Source organism: Acomys russatus, chromosome 13, assembly GCF_903995435.1.
Source record: "Acomys russatus chromosome 13, mAcoRus1.1, whole genome shotgun sequence".
In the NCBI taxonomy this organism is placed as follows: domain Eukaryota; kingdom Metazoa; phylum Chordata; class Mammalia; order Rodentia; family Muridae; genus Acomys; species Acomys russatus.
Genome location: NC_067149.1, coordinates 32,671,887 through 32,695,030, shown reverse-complemented (window position 1 = coordinate 32,695,030; position 23,144 = coordinate 32,671,887). Strand labels below are relative to the sequence as shown.

The 23,144-nt window shown below is 36.8% G+C and overlaps 1 protein-coding gene across 1 annotated transcript in view; it reads right to left on the bottom strand.

Moving 5' to 3' along the window:
• Cntn6 (contactin 6) overlaps positions 1 to 23,144 on the bottom strand; it is a 338,355-nt gene that overhangs the window by 192,425 nt on the left and 122,786 nt on the right. The window contains exon 3 of the mRNA XM_051155006.1: positions 1,022 to 1,148. Within this exon, the coding sequence (XP_051010963.1) occupies positions 1,022 to 1,148 (127 nt within the window). The remainder of the gene's footprint in view (positions 1 to 1,021; positions 1,149 to 23,144) is intronic.

Below are 23,144 nucleotides of genomic sequence, written 5' to 3'. Positions count from 1 at the left end.
ATAGCTGAGTAGTATTCCATAGTGTAAATGTAACACAGTTAAGCAGGCTACCAGGACGAGACTTGCCAGTCTGTGACCACATTGTAGGGGAGGAGGTCCCCTTCTGTCACAGACCTAGGGGAGGGGAATAGAGTGAAAGAGGGAGGGAGGAAAGGGAAGATGCAAGTGAGGGGATAACAATTGGGTGTAATCTGAATAACTTAATTAAAAAAAAAGAATGACATCTCTTAAGGCTTCACTGCCTCTCTTGCCTTCTAGGAGAGAATACCATTTACTGAATGGATTTGTTTTCTCCTGGTAACAGAAGTCATCATCTATGTCCCTACTTCTTCTGACAGAAAGTATATTGTGTACAGAAATCATGTATGTATGTGCTCATCTCTTTTCTCCAATAGAACATTTGAGATTAAGTTCTCTGCTATCTGATTTTCCTAGAGAGTCCAGCGACAAGCAATCCTTTCCCATCGCTGGTTTGGCACGGGGGGGGCGGGAACTGCTTGGAGAGTTTCAGAATTTGATCGCATAATTTGAATTTTTCACTTTTATTGTCTGTTTATTTAAGGCTGTTTTATACGTACATGGAAACTGAGGAAGTCCACTTCAACTGAAGGAAATGTATACAAAATGCAAAATAAGCTGATATGGTTTTCAAGTTGTAAACCTCTCTTCTCACTTTCTTCCCACTCCTCCATTCAGTGCTGTCTTTGCTCATTCTTTTTAGTTCTATGTACATATAGCTATGTTTGTCACGAATGCCAAGAATAAGTGTCAAATAAACTGCAGAGAAATACATAGTTGTGGTTACCTGGAAATGATGCCTATAACACAGCATAAAAATGCATCAAGGTTCTGAATATGTAAAAATGCTTCTATGAGTTGTGTAGAAAAGGCTGAATGACAGTGGAAAGATATCATGAGGTCTACTCCTAAAATGTAGGGTATATCTGAAAGTCTTTATTGTGTATCTGTTTTTCAGTAACAACAAAGAAGACAACATTTATACAAATAAGTATTCTTTTACCTGTAGTGTGGAGAAGGATATCCATTTGCAGTACAAGTCAAAATAATTTCAGATCTGGATAAATCCAAAGGAAAAATCACATCTTGTGGCTCCTGAATAAAAATAGGACGGCTGAAACGACCTTCACCTGAGGAGAGAAAAGAAAATATCCACTGAGACACTTTCCCATGGGTCAGGACACATTCATATTAAATTTCAGCTCTGCACACATTAGAAACTGTTACATAATACCAAGTGTGAGCTTAGAGAATATTCTTCAAGAATTATAATTTTTTTCTGTCCTGATGAGATAGCTCAGGAGGTAAGTGTGCAAGCTGCACAAGCCGGGTGATTGGGTTCTAGTCCTAGAAACAGTGTGAAAAAAATCATATACAGTATAAGCTAGACAAGGCTGTGCAGGGAAGCACCAGAAACAACAGTGAGCTGCGTTGTCAAGAAGAAAAGCAAGGACACACTCCTGGAAGTTGTCCCCTGATATTTGTACCCCCATATTTATAATATAAAATTACATATATATAATTATTACATATAAAATTATTGCATAAGCCGGGTGCAGTGGTACACCCCTGTAATTCCAGCACTAAGGAAAGGAGAGGAAGGCAGATCTCTGAGTTCAAGGACAACCTACTCTACAAAGAAAGTCTAGGATAGCCAAGGTTACACAGAGAAACCCTGCCTCAAAAACTAACAAACAAACAAACAAAAATAATTACACATAATTATTTTATACATACGATCATTAAAATGTATTGCAATAAAATTTTTTCAAATGATTATTTTCTGAATGATGTACATCAGTTTTGTGAACTGATCACTTTTCACCCCAAATTTAGTAGCTTATTCTTCCTACAAAGAACATTCATTTACACCATCGCAATAGAATTAAATAATTAACATGCCTTACTCATATGCTCTTTTACCCTATTTAACCATTTTTTTAACCAAATAAAACATCATTTGTAATCCAAACTTATTCAATGGCTGTCTCCTTTTTTCATGAAATAACTATCAATCAATGCAGTGCAACTCATTCTGGTCCTCTACTGTCCTTGTTCATCTCTGCATCAATTCACTTGTTAGTTCTCAGAGGCTACAACATCTCACAACAGGCTGCTAGAATGAGTCCCTGCTCCCACATTTAGTGTGGTTGGATGTTTCTCTTGCTCAGCTGTACATTATACAATGGACAGAAATTCTGTGGGAGAAAGCCAAGGGAGGTAAGGCAGAAGAGCCAATACACACAATAAAGTGCATTGTACAGAGTGCAGTGTACAGTGCACTTGCCAGCCTACGGTAATATACTGTTTGAACGATGCACCTGTCATTATGACTTATTCACAGTGTTTTCAGTCTGTGTGTGTAGTGCTACGGAATCCAAAAGTCTTACCATTTAAGGCAAACTTCTCAATTTGGAAAGACAACAGAGCCAGTGTGTAAAAGCTTGAAACTTGTAATCAAAGCAGCCTTAGCAGATGTGAACAACACCTATGACCTCATTACTTATGATTGTTTTAGCATTTAATGCTATTCTGCTTATATATTTTGTCATAATATTATGGCTATATGCAAGTGGAGTTTGGCTGTGAGTCTCAGAATCTGCTTCTATCCTCTGCTGGGTGGAGTCTTTCAGAGGACCTCTATGGTAGGCTCCTGTCCTATTCCTGCTCTTCAATTGCTCTGGTGTCTATTTTATTTGTCCCTCTGGATGAGAATCAAGTGTTCTCCTTAGGGTCCTCCTTCCTTATGTCTGTGTATTGTAGTGTGGTATTATGGGGCTAATATCCTCTTAAGTGAGTATATACCATGTCTGTCTTTCTGGGTCTGGGTTACCTCACTCAGGATGATCTTTTCTAGTTCCATCCATTGGCCTGCAAATTTCAAGATTTCTTTGTTTTTAATAGCTGCACAGTATATCACTGTGTAAATGAACCACAGTTTCTTTAACCATTCTTCAATTGAGGGACATCTAGGTTGTTTCCACACTTTGGCTCTTATGAATAAAGCAGCTATGAACATAGTTGAGCAAATATTCTTACAGAACAGCATTGAAATGGTTATCTAGATCACTGTAAAGCTGACTCCATTTTTGAAACTTGGGTCTGCCCACTTGCAGCTGTATCTGCAGAGCCCATTAGAAAAGTGTGACCTTTCCTAGTGATGCATACTTAGAGTTTTTTCCAAGGCTAAGCTTAATGAAAATCATTTTAAAAATCTTAAGAGCAGTGTCAGTGATTTGAGGAAGTTACTGCATTTCAACCAACTCCATGAATCCCCAAGTATACAAAATGTGTGTTTCCACAATATAGCCAAATTCCAAACAGGTGTTTCAACAAAGAAACCATGCAGGTACCAGAGAAGATAAATAAGTTGAGGAATACGCTCCCTACTAGGAGATAAGAAAGTCTTTTTATAAAGACTGCTCAAGCATGAACAGCGTAGGAAAGATGTGGTGGGGTAATTCAATACACTGATTAAATGACAGAAATAATCACAGCATGCCAGAGATAGACAGAAATTACCCAATATAAAATAACACATTAGTTCAGGAAAGCCACAAAACTCTCGAAAGTTGTCACACACTGTATACAAGAATAGAAAGATTGGATGTTACTTAGTTAGAAATAAGACAGAGGTACCAGAAATATGATGAAGACAACTGGGCTGTCAACAGAAAACACTTCCAAACTCTACGGATATTTAAGAAAAGAAACACTCAACACCAAAGGATGTGCAGGCTAAAGGACTTATTTTCAAACATGAAGCACTTGCAAGACCAGGATTAAATCTCAGCTAATCTATGGGCAAAAGAAAATTCAATACTAACTTTAGTTTAACAAAGAGTATTCTCCACAGAAAACAGTGCAGAAATGTCTACAGGTATTCTCAATGCCCTGTTCTTACCCACACTAAGGTGTATTTCAAACACAATGGTATCCTGCAATCTTTTTGTCCAGTGTGACAGACTTAATGCAGAAGCATGGGGATCGATTTTTCTTAGTCAGCATGTTTAAGGATGATACTTAAGTTATGCTCTGTGGTGCACGACTGTGATCCTAGCACACAAGAAGTTGAGGCAGGAATGCTGTGCCTCATCAGCTCCTGGTCTCATTTGCACAAAAGTTCAACTTTCATTCATCCTTACTTATCTACATACTCACATAGCTCTTCAAATGCCTTGAAAGATGATGCTAACTTTACCAAATGTTAACAAGGGTCATATCTGGGAAGAATTTTACTTGGAAGAAAAGGTTTTCATGTTTTACTATTTCTTCACAGTTTACATAATTGAAACAAAGATGTGTAATACTAAAGGACTAATGGGGATCATAACTGAAGAAGAGAACGAAAAACATTTCAGATCCAGCAGTGGTAGAAGACTACCAGGAAATAGTGTTTTCTGGACACCACAGGGTGGTTCACATATGAAGTCACAGTAGTTCTAGCAGTATGCAAAAACCTGTGCAATTTCAAGTCAAACTTCATATTAGAATGGAAATGCCAGGTGAAAATATAATTCAGTCACTGGCTGAGATAACTGGTGGCTATTTCCTTGAAGAAGTATAGTTACTTTTCTTTGAGCATGTAGACCATGATTGGTGTAACATGATCAGCTGGATGGTCACACATCCAAAGAATGTAGGGAACAAGTAGACTAGATAGAATTAAAAAAAAAGAAAAGAAAGACAAGAAATGGAGTTGGATGTGGAACAGGCCTTAGATATGGAAGGAGTCAGGGGACAGGGTGAATTTAATCAGAATTCAATGTATGAAATTCTCAAAGAATTAACAAAAATACATATAAATAATAATTTCTGTTTTTCTTTTAAAACCGATGACTGGATATTGTTAGAAGATACTGAGATAGTAACAAACTTTGAGATAATAAGGGTATAGAGCAGCTTTTATGTTCTTTTTACCACAGAATTTCTGTACAGTATTTTCGCTATTATCACATCCCACAAAGAGTACTGGCATGTAAAGTCATTCCATCAATATTGCTGTGTAAAGAGACTCACAAAAGTTTTAATTTATTTACATTGCTTACTTTTACTCTGATAAAAATTCTGTTCAAACCTGAGAAATGCCAAATGGAGTGTATATTTTCTGAGAAGTAGTTTATATAGCCGAGGCTAGTTTGAAAGCAGTAAGTTCAAACTGGATATTGACCCTGAACTTTTGAGTCTCCTGTAATCGGTTCACAGTACTTAGTTTGCTGGCATGGACTACCAAACGCAGCTTATTTGTTGCTAGTGACAGAACCCAGGGTTTTATGTGTCCTAGCCAGAAGTCTACCAACTTAACTACATCTATAGCCTGGTAAGTCATAACATTTGTGGAAGTGACTGGCAGTGTTCAAATGACAATTACAAACACCAAATGCCATGACACGTCCCATGACACACTTGTGAAATGAAAACAGCCATTTCAGTTTAATAGATGAGGAACTTGAGACCAAAGTCTCCCCATTCTGTAAGGCACATATGCATGTATTTCAAACATGAAAAAGAAAAAAAAAAACGATGATGTAGGGGGCACCATTACAGGCAACTAATGTCCTTCACGTAGGAAGGGAGTGGAGGTGGATATGCTTCCTTCATACACCCCAGTGCCTACATGAAAAAAGAAATATAAAACCTGTTAATGTTTGGGCAGGTAGACATAAGACCTGAGCCTCAGCTGCCCCTTGCTAGTAGACCTTAAGATTAATATATCACAGATGGAAACACTGGATATTTGGCAGTGGCTCCAAGCATGACAGCACTGTGTCCATCTACTGCATCCTAAATTGAGGTCCATTCTGAGGTCAGAGGCTGCCCATGAGATGATTCCATCACTAACACTGATCTCTTTCCTATTTCCTTTTGTCTTTTCATTGTATGGATGACTCAAATCAATTTTTATTTTATTGTGAGTTCTCATCAGTCAAACTTTCCATTCTGTGGTGTTTTCCTCAGCAGTGCTCAGGACTCAGCCTCTGATTGCTGAAGTCACACCAAATGATAAATAAAAGTTTGGGTTTTAAGCATGATTTTTTAAATCTGCTTGTCAGATTTTTTTCATGCTATAGTGAAGTGAGCTTATGTTCCTCTGTTTATCCTTTCAAAGGTAATGCTCATTTTTTATATAAAAGAGTTGGAAGTCTTTGAGGCTCTAATATCAGATTCAAGAAATTAAAATAGTTACTTTTAACTTATTACATATATATACAAAAAATTCTCCATGACAAGAAGAACCATGACACAATCAGGAATTATATAAATGTTACATATTAATGTTTTGGCTATTTGTATTTGACAGCCTTGAAGAAGACAACTTTCCTACCATGGTGTATCTAAATTTCTAAATGTAAATCAATCTCTACTACATATTGTCATTATTAATTTAGAATACCTATCCAGACCTAAAAACATCTTAATCCCTAAACAATTAAACTTCATTGTATAACTAAGCTACCTGGTCTGCAATTGCCTCCAAGACTTGAGAAAGTAAACTTGATTATCTGAGTATGACAAGAGTACAGATGAGTAGCTTCCTAAATGAAAAGATGACAGAAACAGTTTTCTACCTGAATAGTCACCAAAAACTCTCTATAACATTGGAGCATCAGCTTCAGCCTTCCGGCCCAATATATCTGGAAGACATATTTGTGAGGCAGAAACTATTGAGGACTTGCTTACTCTGTCTTTGCAGAGTCTGGCCATAAACTCTACCTGCATCCAATCTTGCTGTTTTTAGGCAGAATTCTGTCTGTAGTAGAAATGAGGACCTTTTGGCCAGTGGCTTGTTTGCCACATTTGAAGCAATCACAATAGTTTTCAAGTAGCCTCTTTTAGGAATTTCTCAGGAGAAGAAGCATAGATATTTGTAACAATAAGTGATCAAGTATTTGGGTGGAAGACACAGCATACTTTAAAATCACCTGTGATTATAACAATACTCTAAGAAGTGTCTTATTCAGTATGAAGACAAAACTTTTACAGTAAATGAGTTCCAAAAATAAATATTTCAATATAAATTAAAATAAAATCTGCAATGTTATGGCAAAGGCACTAGGATTCTAATTTAATGTTCTTTCTTTGTTGTCTATTATTAGCTTTTCTGGAATTAAAATTTTCTTTTGTAAAGATCTAACAACAATCTGATTCTCCATCCATACTTCTTTGGGCATACTGTGCTAAAATACAAATGGATAATGCATATTTTATAAGTTTGATTTATAGTCACTGTGAAACAGAAAGAGAAGTGCAGAGTCCTAATATCCCTTCAAAGATTATACCCCACTGCCTGACTTCTCCCCACCGGGCACAATCTGTTTATAATTCCTAAACTGCACAGCAGCATAGGCATTCCAGCTCATTAGATATGTGTGGTGACCTAGTGATTTGAAACTAGCAGATTAACCCTGCATAAAAATGATTTGAAGCATTAGGAATAATGCAAAGAACATAACAACTCACAATAAGGGTCATTCAGTACATATATTCTACATTTTATTAATCCTTTCAGGCTTAGGCCAGAAGGATATAGCATTATGCTTTATTGCTTGTTTTGCTATTACTCTTTCACAGCAATAAAACACAGCAAAGAGTAAAACACAGGAAAACACAGATGACAGATATTAGTTATAACTAATATAATATATAATATAACTGTTATAACTGTGACAAATTTTCTTTGTGAACTGACAGTGCAAGATATTAATAAATTAGTAGACATTACTCATATCAAAGATCAAATAAGAGCAATTTCATCACAGAGTAAAGGTCAAGGCTAAAATTGAACTTGTATGTGAAAAACTCTGACCTTTGATCCTTAAAAGAACTCTGTGAAGAAGACTATAAGAATCCTGCTTTAAAAATGAAGATATTGATGAGTAAAAAGACTAAGTAATTTATTAGTGAGCAGTAGGAACTCAATTTTGAACCTAAGCCATCTGGTCCCCAGACCTGCACTCTGAATTCATATGAGATACACTCCAGGAAGAAACACCAATGGGAGAATAATTAAATGACTACAATATTGCAAGTTAAGTATTATACCAAAAGCATAAATATAATTTTAATGAGTGTCAAATGAGGAAGCAATTAATTTGACCAGGGGCTTAAGGAAGTGTGCCAAAGGAAGCAATATTTAAGCCATGTATGTGTCTAAGCAGGAAAGTATGAACATTCCTGAAATGGAAGTTATGTACAGTAAGTTCTGTGCAGAAGCATATACAGAGAAATTTTCATCCAGCAACATGGCTGTTTTGTCAAAGGATCACATCCAAAGACTTTCTAGGTCTACGTGATCTGAATGAATGAAGGCATGTCCTAGATTAAAGTATGATCTGGATGGAATACAGATATACCACAAGTACACATATTTAATCCCAAATAATGTAGGTAAGGTTAATTTGTAGAAGAAAGCATCCATGTTTGCAAGTGATATCTAATTGAGGGGCAGACAAAGTGCCAAATTACAGAAAGATTTGATGGAATGATTCAGAGACAGGATACTCGCAACTCTCTAGAGAACAGACAGAAAAGAGGAGCTACTTAAGAGCAGCCAAAGAAGGAGAAGAAGATAGACAATAGAGAAGAAGTAGGGGCCAGACAGACAGACAGACAATATAGGAGAACAGAGAGACAGTACAGAAAGACAAGAAGACAGTAGAGTTCAGCAGTAGAGTACAGATGATTTTGTCTGTTCAGTTCATGGAGTTTAGAGACAGCTTTTCTAGCACAGCAATTTGATGAGAAATAGAAAGAAGCTAGTTTGTATCAGTCGGCTTGGAGAAGAATTTGAATCAGAACAGCTGAGTTGAACCAGCAAACTAGATTTCAGAAGGAATTACAAAGGGTAAGCTCATTCAACAGTAAGCCTACAAGATGACAATTATATCAGGCTAATAAAAGTTATATTTACAAGCATTGTGTGAGTAGAGATGGCAAAGTGCATGCCACTCAAAAAATATAACTGTCATGGATAATAAGAAACTAAGAGAACCATGGGTACAAAGACTGTAACAGTCAGTTTAGAATGCCTTTGAAGGGCTGACTTTAAATGACATGACAGATATGTGTATCTGATCTGAAAACAGAAGCCATGCAAGCTTTCTTTTTATGTAGGATTATGGCATGTTTAGATCTATGATTCACTGAAGCAAAGATAAAGGATGAGAAATCACACATCAGAGAGATTATTTATCCAACATTGAAAACACTGAGATAATTGGGCATTGCCAGTGGGAAAAAAGCAACCAAAAATAATGAGAGAGCTGTTTTTCAGGCATTTAGAATGCCAGCAAAGGAGAAAAGCTGATTGGATGTGAGGTATGAGGAAAAGGCAATATTAAGATGACTCTGAGACAGTCTATATGAATGGATTAATCCAGGCATATATGCATGCTGAAGCTGCTCACTAAAGAGAAGAAAAACATAAGAAAGGAAATATTAGGGACACGAGGCTAAGTGAAAATGAGAAAATAGTAAGTCTATTCATTTTTTCTTGCAATTATTGAAAAAACATTTATTAGTGGGCTTAATATGTGCTGAAAATATAGCAGCCACCAGGCCCACTAAAGCTGCTGTTGTTATTGATTTTGTATTCTAATTGGAGGATGTGTAAGATAAATCAGCAAATAAATAAATGTATAAAACTGTGGTAAGTATTTGAAGAAAAAGAGAGGGTTAGTGAGACATAAAATTGGGGTTTGGAAAGAAAGTGGTTTTATATTTTTAATGATGAAGGATGTCAAGAATGATCTGCTGATATCAGAGAAGAAATCAAAAGTGAATAAATCATAATATGTATGCAGAAAAATTGTAGATAGAAAAACATCTTATTCCAAGACCTCAATGCTCAAAGAAAAATATTGATATAATTTAATTGTGATATAGCAGTGTCGTAGAGCAGGGTGCCTATAGTGGGAGTTAATAAACTGAAGCCCAAATATTTTTCTTTCTTCTGTTTTTGTTTGGAAGATTAAGACAATGATAGCTATGATGCATTAGAAGAAATAGTAAGTCAAGAAAATTACAAAGCATTTTTGCCAGCCTCAGGAAACAAACATATCCAGGGGTAGTATGCTCCCAGTTGGGAAGAGACCTAGACTGTAATAAGTTAGATTAGTTGTACAGGTAGGATGTGTGTGTGTGTGTGTGTGTGTGTGTGTGTGTGTGTGTGTGTGTGTTGGAGCAGACACCTGTGCCTGTGAATGTACATAGATGTACATTTGTGTGCATGTATACTCACCTCGAATGCATCACCATCTCCAGCCTTTTCATATGGACTCTAAGGATCAAATTCAGGTCTTCATGGTTATCAGACATGCCCTTTATTGGCCAAAAATATCTCACTAGCTCCAAGAGTGGTTTTTAAAAAAATACTGCATGTGATTTCTATTAGGTGTCTTACTGAAAATGATTAAAGTTCCATTCTATACATGAGTCTGCAATTCATGAGAGAATGACATGCTGGAAATACATGTATTAGCGGACTATTATAATTGAAGTTGCTGAGAAATAATAGGCAGTACTGAAGGGGATATTCTTCAGATAGTGATGAACAGAATCTATAGTTAATGGAGGGTTTTCAGTATCAGAAACAGGTTAGTTCTCCAAAGAGAGATGCTAGTGTAAGTGAAATAAAAGAGAAGTAAAATATGGGATTTATCAACACAGAAGATGTTACAAGATTGGAAAAGGCTGTAGACTGGTGTAGGTCCAGGAAGAATCATGGCTAAGAAATAATATAAAGAATCATTTGGAAATAGTGAGTAAGGAAAACTAATTTAGCATGAATCTCTATAGCCTGATTCTAGGAATAAAGCTAATATTGGAGACCTGGATGGGGTCTTGTGTTGCTCTATCAAGAAGAAGATTTATAGCATGTTTCTGTGCTCTGAGTGCCATGACATAATAAAGGCATTATGGTAGGTAAAAAGATGAAGATAATAGTTGGCCTGGTGACTTGGGTTTGCCTCACTGTGCAATGGTCAGCCTTCAGTGAGGTATGAGGGTCCTGCAGAATAACAGAAAGGAAGGCAGAGGAACTGCTCACATAAGGACAACATGATTTTACATAGAACAAGATGGTGGCACATATTAACATGGTATCACACTAAGGGACAACACACATTCATTAAGAGATGTGGAAATTTTGCTAAAATTATCTTAATTCTTTCTTTCTTCCTCTGGAAGAAGGAAGACATAGAATAAGGTGAGACAGAAAGTAGTAGAAGAATGAATGGGAGATTTGAAATGAAGAGTCAAATAAATGAGTATAAGAAAATGTGAAAATGTTTAGACCAGTGAAAGGTAATAGACATCCCAGAAAAATGAACCAAAGATTTCAATCTAGACGTAAAAGGATTGCAGAGTGTCCTTGTCAAGTGTACTGTTTTGATTAATTCTGTTTTCCAGTGTCTTCTACTTCACCACAGTATGATGAGGAGAAAACTATTAAGAATAAAAATGATTCTTAGCCATCACAAAACATATAAATTATGTCCAGCAAAAAGCTGGCAATTTTTTTTCAATATTACCTTGTAGAAAAACTAGACTTTTAGTTTATTTTTTGTAACAGCTTTCTTGAAATATAATTTGTATGACATGAGATTCAGCTGTGATAAACCGGCCTCTGTTTGTAAATTCATTCTAACATTCTGTATGGTTTGTGAATGTGTGTTGATTTGTACCCCTTGCACTGATAAAAATCCCCAAATTTAACTGATTCCTCCCTCAAATAATATGCGACAAAAAATAAAACAAAACATTTCTCTTCACTTAATTCACATTTAAGTGTCATGATCTGAGTGCCTTAAAACAAATTTTTAGAACATGTTACATTTGAAGTGGGGGGATTATAGAACGTAGAACACATACAGATAGCTACAAGCCACGATCTACTTAGAGTAGGATTGGGTGACAATGATTTGTAAAGTCACTGGAAACATAGATCAAAGGAAAATATGGCAAAAATCCAGGATGTTCCAATAATGATGACACCAACCAAAAAGAGATATTTAAAACAAAAGAAAACATATAAGAAAATATTTTTAAGATGTCATGGTATTCTTTTTCTTTGTGGCATTATTAAGTCAGCTCAAACTTAATGGCAAATGTGGTGGTTAGTTATCATTATCAACTTCACTGACTTTGGAATCATCAAGGAAGGACACTGTTGGGAATTCTTAGGAAGGTATTTTTAGAAAGATTTGACAGAGAACGGATCACCCACCACTGAATGTATGTGATATTCCCTCAAGGACTGGAGTGCGGAATTGAATAAAAAAAAAAAAAATGACCTGAGTCCAGGTATTCATTGAGCTACTTCCTGACAACAGACACAATGTGACTAGATGCTTCATGGACTTGTTGCCCTGACTTCCCCATAGTGAGTGCCTGGCCTATCAAACTGTGTGCTAAAAATAAACATTCTTTTCTTTTTTAAAATTTATATCTATCTATCTATCTATCTATCTATCTATCTATCTATCTATCTATCTATCATCTCCATATCATCTATCTACTTAAGTGTGTGTGTGTGTGTGTGTGTGTGTGTGTGTGTGAGTGTGTGCGCGCGCGCGTACCATATGCCACAGTATATATGCAAAGGTCAAGAACAACTTGGTAGACTTAGTTCTCCCCTTCTTCTCTATGGGTTACAGGGTCATCAGACTTTGTGACAAGTGCTTTCATCTGCTATGCAATCTAACAGATCCAAATTTACCTTTCTTTTAGTTACTTTTGTCAGATATTGTGTCACAACAAGGAGAAAATTACCTAATAGTGCATAAAATAACAATACTAAGTTATTTAGCAATGGTGGAATTCAGAATTCCAAACTGTATCTCACTGGCTAAATGCCTCTTCATTGGTGTGTGCAGTTTTCTCAGTCCCACTTTCCACAATATCACATTCTATCCACCTCTCATTGAATGACTGACTTTACATCCATACTTACCTTTTCCCCCACTCTTTTTTCTTCTCATTCTTTCCTATTTAAATATATATGTAATCATACTGTTCTAGATAAACTCAGATATTCTTATTTATAAGGGATGATAATCAATGTCAATATACATATAACATTAAATCTTCTTGATCTTGTAAATATATCTGTAATTTTCAAGCGTATGGAGACATGGGGCCATTTTTCTGACTTTCTCATCCATCATAGTAGAGACAAAGAAAAGAAACAGTAGATATAACTAATAGTAATATTTGTACAACATATTAAGAATGATAATGGTTAGATACTTAAAAATGAAAATGAAAGCCTAAGAACAACAGCAATGAAATCTCTGGTATGTTCTTTTGAAGAAATTGACCGATCAAAGTTACAATGGATTGAGACATACAAGCCACATTTAAACCAGGGGAAAAGAGAAAATGGTGCAGAAACGTCAGGCAATAAAAAAAGAGATGAGCAAAAAGCACAGCGGGACCTGGACAAGTTGTTTGTGTGTGTGTGTGCTTCAGTTCTTATTATTTTTATTTTTAGAATGAAAGAGACAAGCCTATTTGTAGACTGACACCAATAGGCCAGCTGGGCAGGAGACTCGGATTCTACCTTTTGAACTTCTAGGTCTTTGACCCTATTACTTTCCCAATTTTAGAGCATTTCAACATTAACCTTTGAAAAATAGCAGCAGACTGTCAAGTATACCAAGCATCTAAAAGCACTTTCCTAAAATGTCCCAGACTAAAGATGCTACAACACCCTACAAAAACCATTATTATCATCCAGTTATTACCATGGCCCATAGATTGTTCTTGGAGGTATGTGTGTGTCTCCATGAAATGTCACTGACTCCAATGCATACACCAACAAACAAAAGAATGTAGAACATTTAGAAAAAATAGAATAAATAACTCTGAGAAAGCATTAAATAAACTCCAAAGAACGAATACAGATATGTGCCATAAATGTACAGCCTTTGAAGATAATAGACATGTAATTTTGTAACATGGCCCTCAGCTAAGGATGTCATTTCATCTACTCTGTTTTTCTGTGCTTAGGGCTGGCATGGATGTCTTAATGAAATCAGTGATTTGAGGTTACATGTCACCCAAGTGGCCTCCTCTCACGATCTGTGGCTGCATCTCATTCCTAAGGATACCATCCTTCCTTCGCCAACAGCATCCTCCTTCATTTTCTTTTTATGCCCTCTGTGCCAGGCAAAAATGCCACCAAATTTGTCGTAAAATATTTGTCCTTTGTGAAACCAGCCTGATTATGTTTTATCAGCTTATAGCTTTCTGGGTGTTTGGTAACCTCATCCTTTAGTACTGTCTCAGGGATCTTGCCTACAGCCAAGGGCAGATCTGTTCATTTATAATTTCCTGTTTCTTTCTGAGTAATTTCCTCATAGACTGGTGGAGTGAGTTAGTGTGTGTGTGTGTGTGTGTGTGTGTGTGTGTGTGTGTGTGTGTGTGTGTGTGGTTTCTGTTCAGTTTCTATCTTTCTTTCCATATACAATGTTTTTGCTACTGCTATATGCATTTGGTTTTAAATTTTATGTATTTAGCAAAAGCTCCAATGTTTTTTGAATTCATCCTAGAGATGTTATGTTTTTACAAATGATGATCATTGATTGATACAAAAACATATATTACTTATACTCTTAAAGATCGTCTTCCTGTCTGGAAATGGGCTTCATACTGACATAAAAGAGCACACATTCTCTCTATTTCCCTCTTGCAACATACATCACTTTAAACTTCATAAACACCATAATTATACTAGACTGAATTCGAATATGAAATAAGAAAATGAAGTAGCATCTTCTGATTCATTATGCTATATTGTTTTCTCCCCAGTACAAACATTAGATGACAGAGAGAGTTTACAGAGATGGAGTTTAATATTTTTCAGACTCATAATCAACAAAGGATCTTTATATTTCTCTGATGAGCAGGAAGAATGTTCCCTGTGTGGGAGAAGACCTTGGAAATTTCTGTTTATTCTTTCAAGGTTCTAGCAGTTCTGATTTGATGCTCTTGTTGTTTCTGGGTTTTTTTTCACTTAAGTATTTGAACATAAACATTTCCCCGAAGATGTTACATTGACTTTGGAAGCATTTTACAAGGGTAGGAATGTGTCAGGTTTTTCCTTCCCCTTCTAACCCATGTCTGCATTTTCTTTCTTTTCCATATCCACTTCTTCCAATGCTCTTCATCAAAAAGATGAATAAAACAAGAACTTAAGAAATAAAAACCACCAAGCCAAATAACCCAGTTAAAATGGGGATACAGAGCTAAATAGAGAATTCTAAACAGAGGAATATCAAATGGCTGAAAAACATATAAAGAAATGCTTTACTTCTTAGTCGTCATGGAAATGGAAGCCAAAATGACTCTGAGATTCTATCCTACATCCCTCAGAATGGCTAAGATCAAAACTTCAATGACAGCACATGCTGTCAAGTATGTGGAAAAAGTGGAACACTCCTCCCTTGCTTGTGGCAGGGAAAACTTGTACAATCACTTTGGAAAAGACTGGTGCTTTCTCAGGAAAAAAATGGGAATAATTCTACCTTAAGACCTAGCCATACCATTCCTGGGCATATACCCTAAAGCTGCTCCAACATACAAGGACATTTCCTCAACTAAGTTCATAGCCTACTTACTCATTATATCTAGAATCTGGAAACAACCTAGATGTCCCTCAACTGAAGAATGGAAAAAGAAACTGATACATTTACATAATGGAATACTACTCAGCTATTAAAAACAAGGAAATCTTGACATTTGAAGGCCAATGGATGGAACTAGAAATGATCATCCTGAGGGTGGTACCCCAGATTCAGAAAGAAAGACATAATATATATTCACTTATAAGTGGATATTAGCTCAACATAGATGTCCTCTGAGAGACTCCACCCAGCGTGGAATTGGGATAGATGATGGGACTTGTTGCTGTACTCCAGGTGAGAGTTGTATGGAAGAATGGGGGCATGGAAGGACCTAGAGGGTTCAGGAGCACCACAAGGAGACCATCAAGGCCAGTAGATCAGCACCCATGGGGACTTGCACAAACTGTTTCACCAACCAAGGACAATGCATGCAATAAATCTAGACCCTCTGTTCAGTTCTGGCCAATGGACAGCTCATTCTCCAAGGTTATGCGGACAGTGGAGACTGCCTCTAACATGAACTGTGATGCCCCAGATTTGATCACCTCTCCTTGGTGGGGAGGTCTGAGGGGCACACAGGGGAAGGGGAAGCAGGCTATCCAGATGAAACCTGACAGGCTGCAGTCATATGGTGAGGGAGGAGGTCCCCTTCTGTCAGAAGTCTAGGAGAGGGGAATAGGGCAGAAGAGTGAGGGAGGGTGGGGATGGGAAGATACAAAGAAGGGGAGAACAGTTGGGATGTAATCTGAATAAATTATAATAAATTAAAATTAAGAAGAAAAAGAAAACAAGGGAACATGTTGTTATAAACATTTTCCTTTCATACAAATAGCATTTTAAGATTGACTAATTTCTTAAAATTACAAAAATGATAAAGGTTCAATATGAAATATGTTTAAAATTCAGAATTATAATTCTGAGCTCAACCTTATCATTGAAAAATAACTACTAAGATATCAATACCTTTTAATTTATGGAGTTTCTTCTCAAAATTAAATGTAAATAATTGGTACTGGGCATTGAACCTCCAATATCCTAGATGTTAAGCATATCTCAAGTGCTAACCTTTGGTCTTAGGCCTTATAAAGCTTCTCCTGGTAGTGTATTCAAAAAAAAAAAAAACCACAGGGTAAAATAAATATAATCTCTGTTATTAATTGACCCTGTAAGACTTAAGTTTAATAAAGCAACCTGTTTTTAAAATGATGGCTCAGAGGTTAAGAGCACTGGCTGCTCTTCCGAAGGTCCTGAGTTGAATTCCCAGCACCCACATGGTGGCTTACAACCACCTGTAATAAGATCTGGAGCCTTCTTGTGGTGGGCAGGCACACGTGTGGGCAGAATACTGTATAAATAATAAATAAATATTTTTAAAAATGTAAAGCGTAATTGGTCATGTGCGTCATTTATCTATAAGTTTAAGATTTTCCCCTGTAATATAAGGAACGAAAGTAGAGAATCATTTCTCAGCATGAATTTCTATAAGTTGAATTGAATTGAATTGAATTGATATGCGGGAGGATTCAAGTTTGGGGTGCTCTGAAAATTAGTGTTAATTTCTATCTAAAGCAATGGAGGGAAGTTGTAGACTGTCTTGTACTGCAAGTGACCCACAACAGGAGTTCAAAGATAATGGTCATAAAAACATCTATAAGAGGATATTCATTTCTATGGCTACGTTATTTGATTTACATTCTATCAGAACTTTATGATAAACCCTGTTTTTCCCACTTAATAAAGAATTTGAACAAGTTAGACTAATGTTTGAAAATGGCTTTAACATCCCAAAGATATAAAAATTCAGAATATTTGGACTGAGGAAAGTAAGGAAAATAAATGGAAAATGCCTTAAGGAAGTTAACTCAGATCCAACTCCTTTAGACCCAGCATGACTGCGGCAGAGTCAGGAAGGAGACAAGTCTGAGACCACTGTGGAATAGATGTAAGGCCCTGTTTCAAAGTTAACATAGTGAATTCTAGTGAAGAAAAGACCAGACAAGACACTATTCTATGGTGAAAACTAAAATAGCTCTAAGCATGGATGTCAGGTACAAAGTCACAGCATCCATTGTGTGCTGCTAACCAAGGAAGGGAAGGCTCATCACCCTTCTACCATGGATGGAGAAGGGCCTTCGGGGTCCCGCCTCTTGCAGAGGAGGTGCTAATACTCAGATTTCAGTGAAAGGAGAAGCCACTCTCCTCAGTGGCCTGCCCACTGATAGGTTGTCCTTATTGAAGTAAATAACTTCAGCTTCAGTGGCAGATTCTGTTTCCATACCATAAAATGGAGAATAAAAGAGGAAGACATCTTACATCAACTTAGGCCCTCTAGTTGCACACGTACAGATGGACACATACATCAGACATACAGATGGCAAACAACACAGAGAGAGGGGGCAGGGCTTTCATCACAGCACATGCTGAGAGGAGAGGGGAAAGAGCTGTCCTTTGACCACAAGGTCTGCAGAGTACATGCATACCCATGCCCTACCCCTACCCCTGGCGCGCGTGCTCACACACACACACACACACACACACACACACACACACACACACACACACACACACAATGTAATTTATCAAAAATTCCAAAGCCAAAAGCAGCTAACCTACGCGTTTTGGTGTACCCTCAGGCATAGCTTCAGGAACTGAGCATGGTAGGCAAGAAGCTTTTAAGTTTGAGACTAGCTGGGCCAAACAGAAAGACTTTGTCAAAAACAATTCTTAAAAAGTCTTTATATTTTGCCTTTAAACTTCCAATTTGAGGATGGTATTGTTCCTCCCTACCCCCACTGCTTTTTTTTTTTTTTTTTTTTTTTTTTGGTAGCCATAAAAGAAAACTCAGTGTTAGAACAAAGCTATTTTGTCCTTAATTTCTCTGAAAAGAATAAAGATCCATATTATTTTGGCTTTTCATTTATCTTGACCTTACCATTTCTTTGGCTCCTTCAGAAATATAACAGGTAGTTCATCCAGGACCTACCACCTGTATTCTAAGTCTCAATCTTGGCACAGTTCTTACTGGGTGCAGCTGTCTAAAGAACTGAACTAAAAACACATGCTGCCTTTTTGTTTATCTAGACCAGGACATGAAAACAGAATTCTCTTCATTCTTAATCTATGGAAATGTAGACCCTCATTTTAATTTCCCATGATGATTTCAATGCATAGTAGAGATAATGACAGCATATTGTATGTAATTTATTTTATTTTAAAGGTATTATGAACAAAGTTGCTTTACAAGCTTTTCCTAAATACCAATGATTCACAAGTGTCAAATAATAGTGTAGACGAGAACACAGAAATAAAAAATAAATAAATAAATAAATAAATAAATAAAACAACGATGGTCCTAGGTTCACATCAAGGTTTAAATCACCAATGAATGGAACCAGACCAAAATAGCCAGAAGATGGGTGTATGTGTGTGTGTGTGTGTGTGTGTGTGTGTGTGTTTATTTTCTTATTTTCAATAGCCATCTAATTACTTATGTATATGGACATGAATATAAATATTTATGTATCACATACATATATGTATGTATATACATTATTATATGTGTGTATATACATATACTGAGGAATGATAGATGGATAGATAGATAGATGATAGTTATATGACATCTATTCCTGTGGCTACTATAACAAATTATGACTGAGTAGCTTAAATAATTAATTTGTTCCTTCTCAGGACAAGTGTTACAAGCCTGAATTTAATGCATACCAACAATAGTTCTTACTAGAGTTTCTGAGGAATAAGACTTCTCACCCCTCTCTCCTCTTTTGGTAGTTTCCATCAACGACCTGATTTTCTTAGCTTTCAGATGAATTACTTTTATCTGCACCTCTGGGTTTAACACACCCAGCTTCTCCCCCTCCCACAACCTAAGTGCTCTTTTTGTTCCAGATTTTGGCCATTGCAGTTTAAATATAACAAAAGTCAAAGATGATTTCATCTCAAGATCATTAAGTAATCACTTCTCCAAGACCTTCTTCCTAAATAAGATTCTTTTTATAGCTTGCAGTTGGCCACTGTGCTGCCACTCAGGGTGTCAATTGTTCTCTTGTGTAGGAGACATGGAATGTAGAGCAGACCAGATATATAGGCCTTCCCTTTATTCCAATGATTAGAATATTTCTTGACTTCTCTGCATCCCCGTCTCCACTGCCAGCAAATTGGGAATTGTAATTCAAAGGGAAAATCAATCCTCAATACTTTTCAAATTTGTCAGAATGCGTTTTAAAAGCAACTTAATTACTTGTAGAGTTCCAAAGGAATGTTAGTGAAGAGAAACCTTGTATTCTTTGGAGAACAAAGTTTACTATTTTCCAGCCTCCCATTGTTTCTGGAAGTGTTGACCTAAATGCTGCACATCAAAACATGACCAAACACATGCCTCAAGAACACAGGTGCAATAGCTCACCTTCTCTCTCTTTCTGTTTATCCTTACTTCAGCACCTCCAGTAGAAGCTAGATAGATTCTGTGTGATTTATCAGAATATGCTTATTGTTTCTTTGTGTGAGCTGGGAAAGGGTAATTTTCTAAAATCATAATGATCCCTGTATAATCCTCATACTGTATTTGCCACTGGAATAACATATGGAATGTTATTTCATTGAATTTCTGGAATACTGTAGTCATTGAGAGTATTTTCACTTAATAGCAAGAAGCCTGAGTTTCTGAATCTTGTCTTTCTTGCTCCTGGATGCACAGTTACTGAAGTGAGATGCCTGTATCTTCACTACAATGTGAACTTCATCCCCACCTAGATTATATTTCACCACCTTGTTGTGTGTTTACCTCATGTAAGTAATTGCTTCAGATGTCACTAGCTGCTCCTTTATGCATTTTTACTGTATCAGCTCCTTAGGTTTTATTAAATGTATATAACTTACTTGGGAATAACAACGGCCACTTATAACTTCTCACTAGAATTTGATTTAAACAACCAGAACAATGAAACCCCTAGCAAATCACAGAGACTGATTGATTAGTGCGTTTTCAGGGCTGTGCTGGGAAGCACCGGCACTTCTATTCCTAGTGCATCCAGAAAATGGATGAGGTTAGACACAAATGGTCTCATTAAACAGGAGCTACTTCAGTATAGTCAATGACCAGTCAAAGATTAATAGGAAACCAGGACCTTGCTGTTCAGGTGGCTGAGAGATGATTCTGAGCTGTGTGTCAATGAACAATGGTACCCAAATGACTGATGGCCAATTATGTCCATAAGCTAAAACAACTAGCTGAGGCTCTCAGGCAGACACGGGCAGAGAAGGAGAGCACCCCAGACTTGTCTATTGTGTCAAAGAAAATGCTTTTGTTCCTTAAGAGTGTCAGAGAAGCTGACAGACCCACAAATGGCACAAAATTAATGGTAAAGTTGATAATCTAACACCTGTTCTGTTCACTTCCTACAGGTGGCCCTCCCTCAGGAACTGGCCATCATGGATGTAAGGGGCCCTGGCTTGCTGCATACCCAAGGCTGGCAAAAGATAATTTAAGGCTATCTTTGTTCTTTTTGTTCTTTTGTTTTGTTTTGTTTTTCAGAATGTTAAGGACATGTGATAGTACTGTATAGTATGTTTTTGTAAGTTCATTCTGTGGATCATAAATAAATGAATGTCACAAATGTAGGTTTTAAATGTTATACTTAATCCATTTCCTCAAAACTCGTTCAACTCTTCTGTGCATAGTATATTTTGCTTTTTCTTTAGTTGATTCCATTTTTGAGTAGGCAGTTTCTAGGAAGATATAACGTGACAGGGCTCAGTCTAGGACTCTGTCACTCTGGTGTCAGTCAACCTTCATGGTAATATTATATTCTTTCAATAAGCATTTAGTGGGTACCTCTTCCATGGCAGTCACATTTAGAAACAGAATATACAACAAGTAAACAAACCCATACACACCTGTCCTTGTTTTTAGATCTGAAAAATAGAGAGTCATATTACTACTGTCTGCCTTTTAGCAGAGGAGTTGGCTATGGTCATAAGCAGCCTGGCATTAGGGTTATCCAGGCACCCAAGTGTCAAGCCCTTACTGTTAATCAAAACACCCAGTGTCCACACTAGGCGTGCCAAACCAGATTTTCTACATTGTTGTGTTCTAAACTATTAGTGCAGAACCTATTGCACTAAAGAATAGGGTAGGCTTGTGGTCTCTGGATGAATGTTCAGCCTAAGCAAATGCCAACTGCAGTTAAGCAATGCCCATCTTGAAAACAAATTCTTTCTTATTGAGTCACTGAGGTTAAAGGAACCATTTTCTTAAAGACTAGCAAATTAGCATGGAGTTTTGCATCAGTAATACTGAGATAATGCAGTAAGAAGCTAACCTTTCTCTAGGTGTTTTTTGTTTTTGTTGTTGTTTGTTTGTTTTGGTGGGAAAGAAAACACCTTTTTCAGAGCAGTGTGTTGGGGTTGGGCAGAGGGATAGTTAGCTGTTTTTTGTGAGTTCCTGTTTTGGCTCATATGGGAGAAAAGATATCCTTGAATTGTGAATTATCTGACATAGCTTTTCTATAGCACATAGAAAGTAACTGTGATGTAGCCTCACAGAAGGTGGAAATATGATTACACTAAAGGTGAGGATATTGCGATCTTATGCATAATTAATGAGATCAACCATCTGTCAAAGTAGCCCTAGGGGTCGAATATGAATATGTACCTGAAAATGTCTGTGGACACATAAGTTCATTCAAGGGGTAAACTAAGAAGCAGAATAGAGTTAAAAGAAAAGGCTGGGGGTTCAGTCAGCTACCCATTGTTATCATGATGACTACAAAACCATTACAGCATGTTATCTGCAGTGACACAGAAACAAAAGTAAGAAGAATATGAGATTTGTGGCATTTTAATAGTATACTTCAGGTAAGACAGATTCTCCTCCAAAGATCCAATCAATCTAGAATGAATTGGGTTTTTTAAATCAGTATTAATACTAAGGCGATTTAATGAGTGTGACAAGTATTCTAAGTATTAGCTGAGTAAAGAATTGACCTTACTATAGAATACATCTGTTGCTTTCCTAAGGAGACAATATCTGGAATGCAGGAATGTCCCACTTCTATAATAAGCTTATTGTTTTGCCCAGGGCTCTTGAGAATTAAGCTTTATAATCTATGTTCTGAGTGTCATTTGCAATTGTGCTATTGTCTGGACTGTGTGTTATGTGCTAACTACATGATTTAAGGTGTGAGAGATAAAGAGAGGCCTGGGTTCCCTGGAATCCACTGATGACTGGAAAGGCATGAGGCTCACAACAGTCACATAGCTTTCTATATGACAATTGTCACATAACTGTCTAATGATCAAGATCCAGTAAAAAAAATGCATTAACTATCAGGTGAACTTCCCTGTGTATTGTTACACATCGTTGATTAGAGAAATAAACATCATCTGCTGAAGCCTATGATGAACCAACAATTAGAGACCAATTAAAGACAAAGGTCCACATGAGCTACTCTCCTGGGATCTGCCTTCTGGTTTCTGCCACTG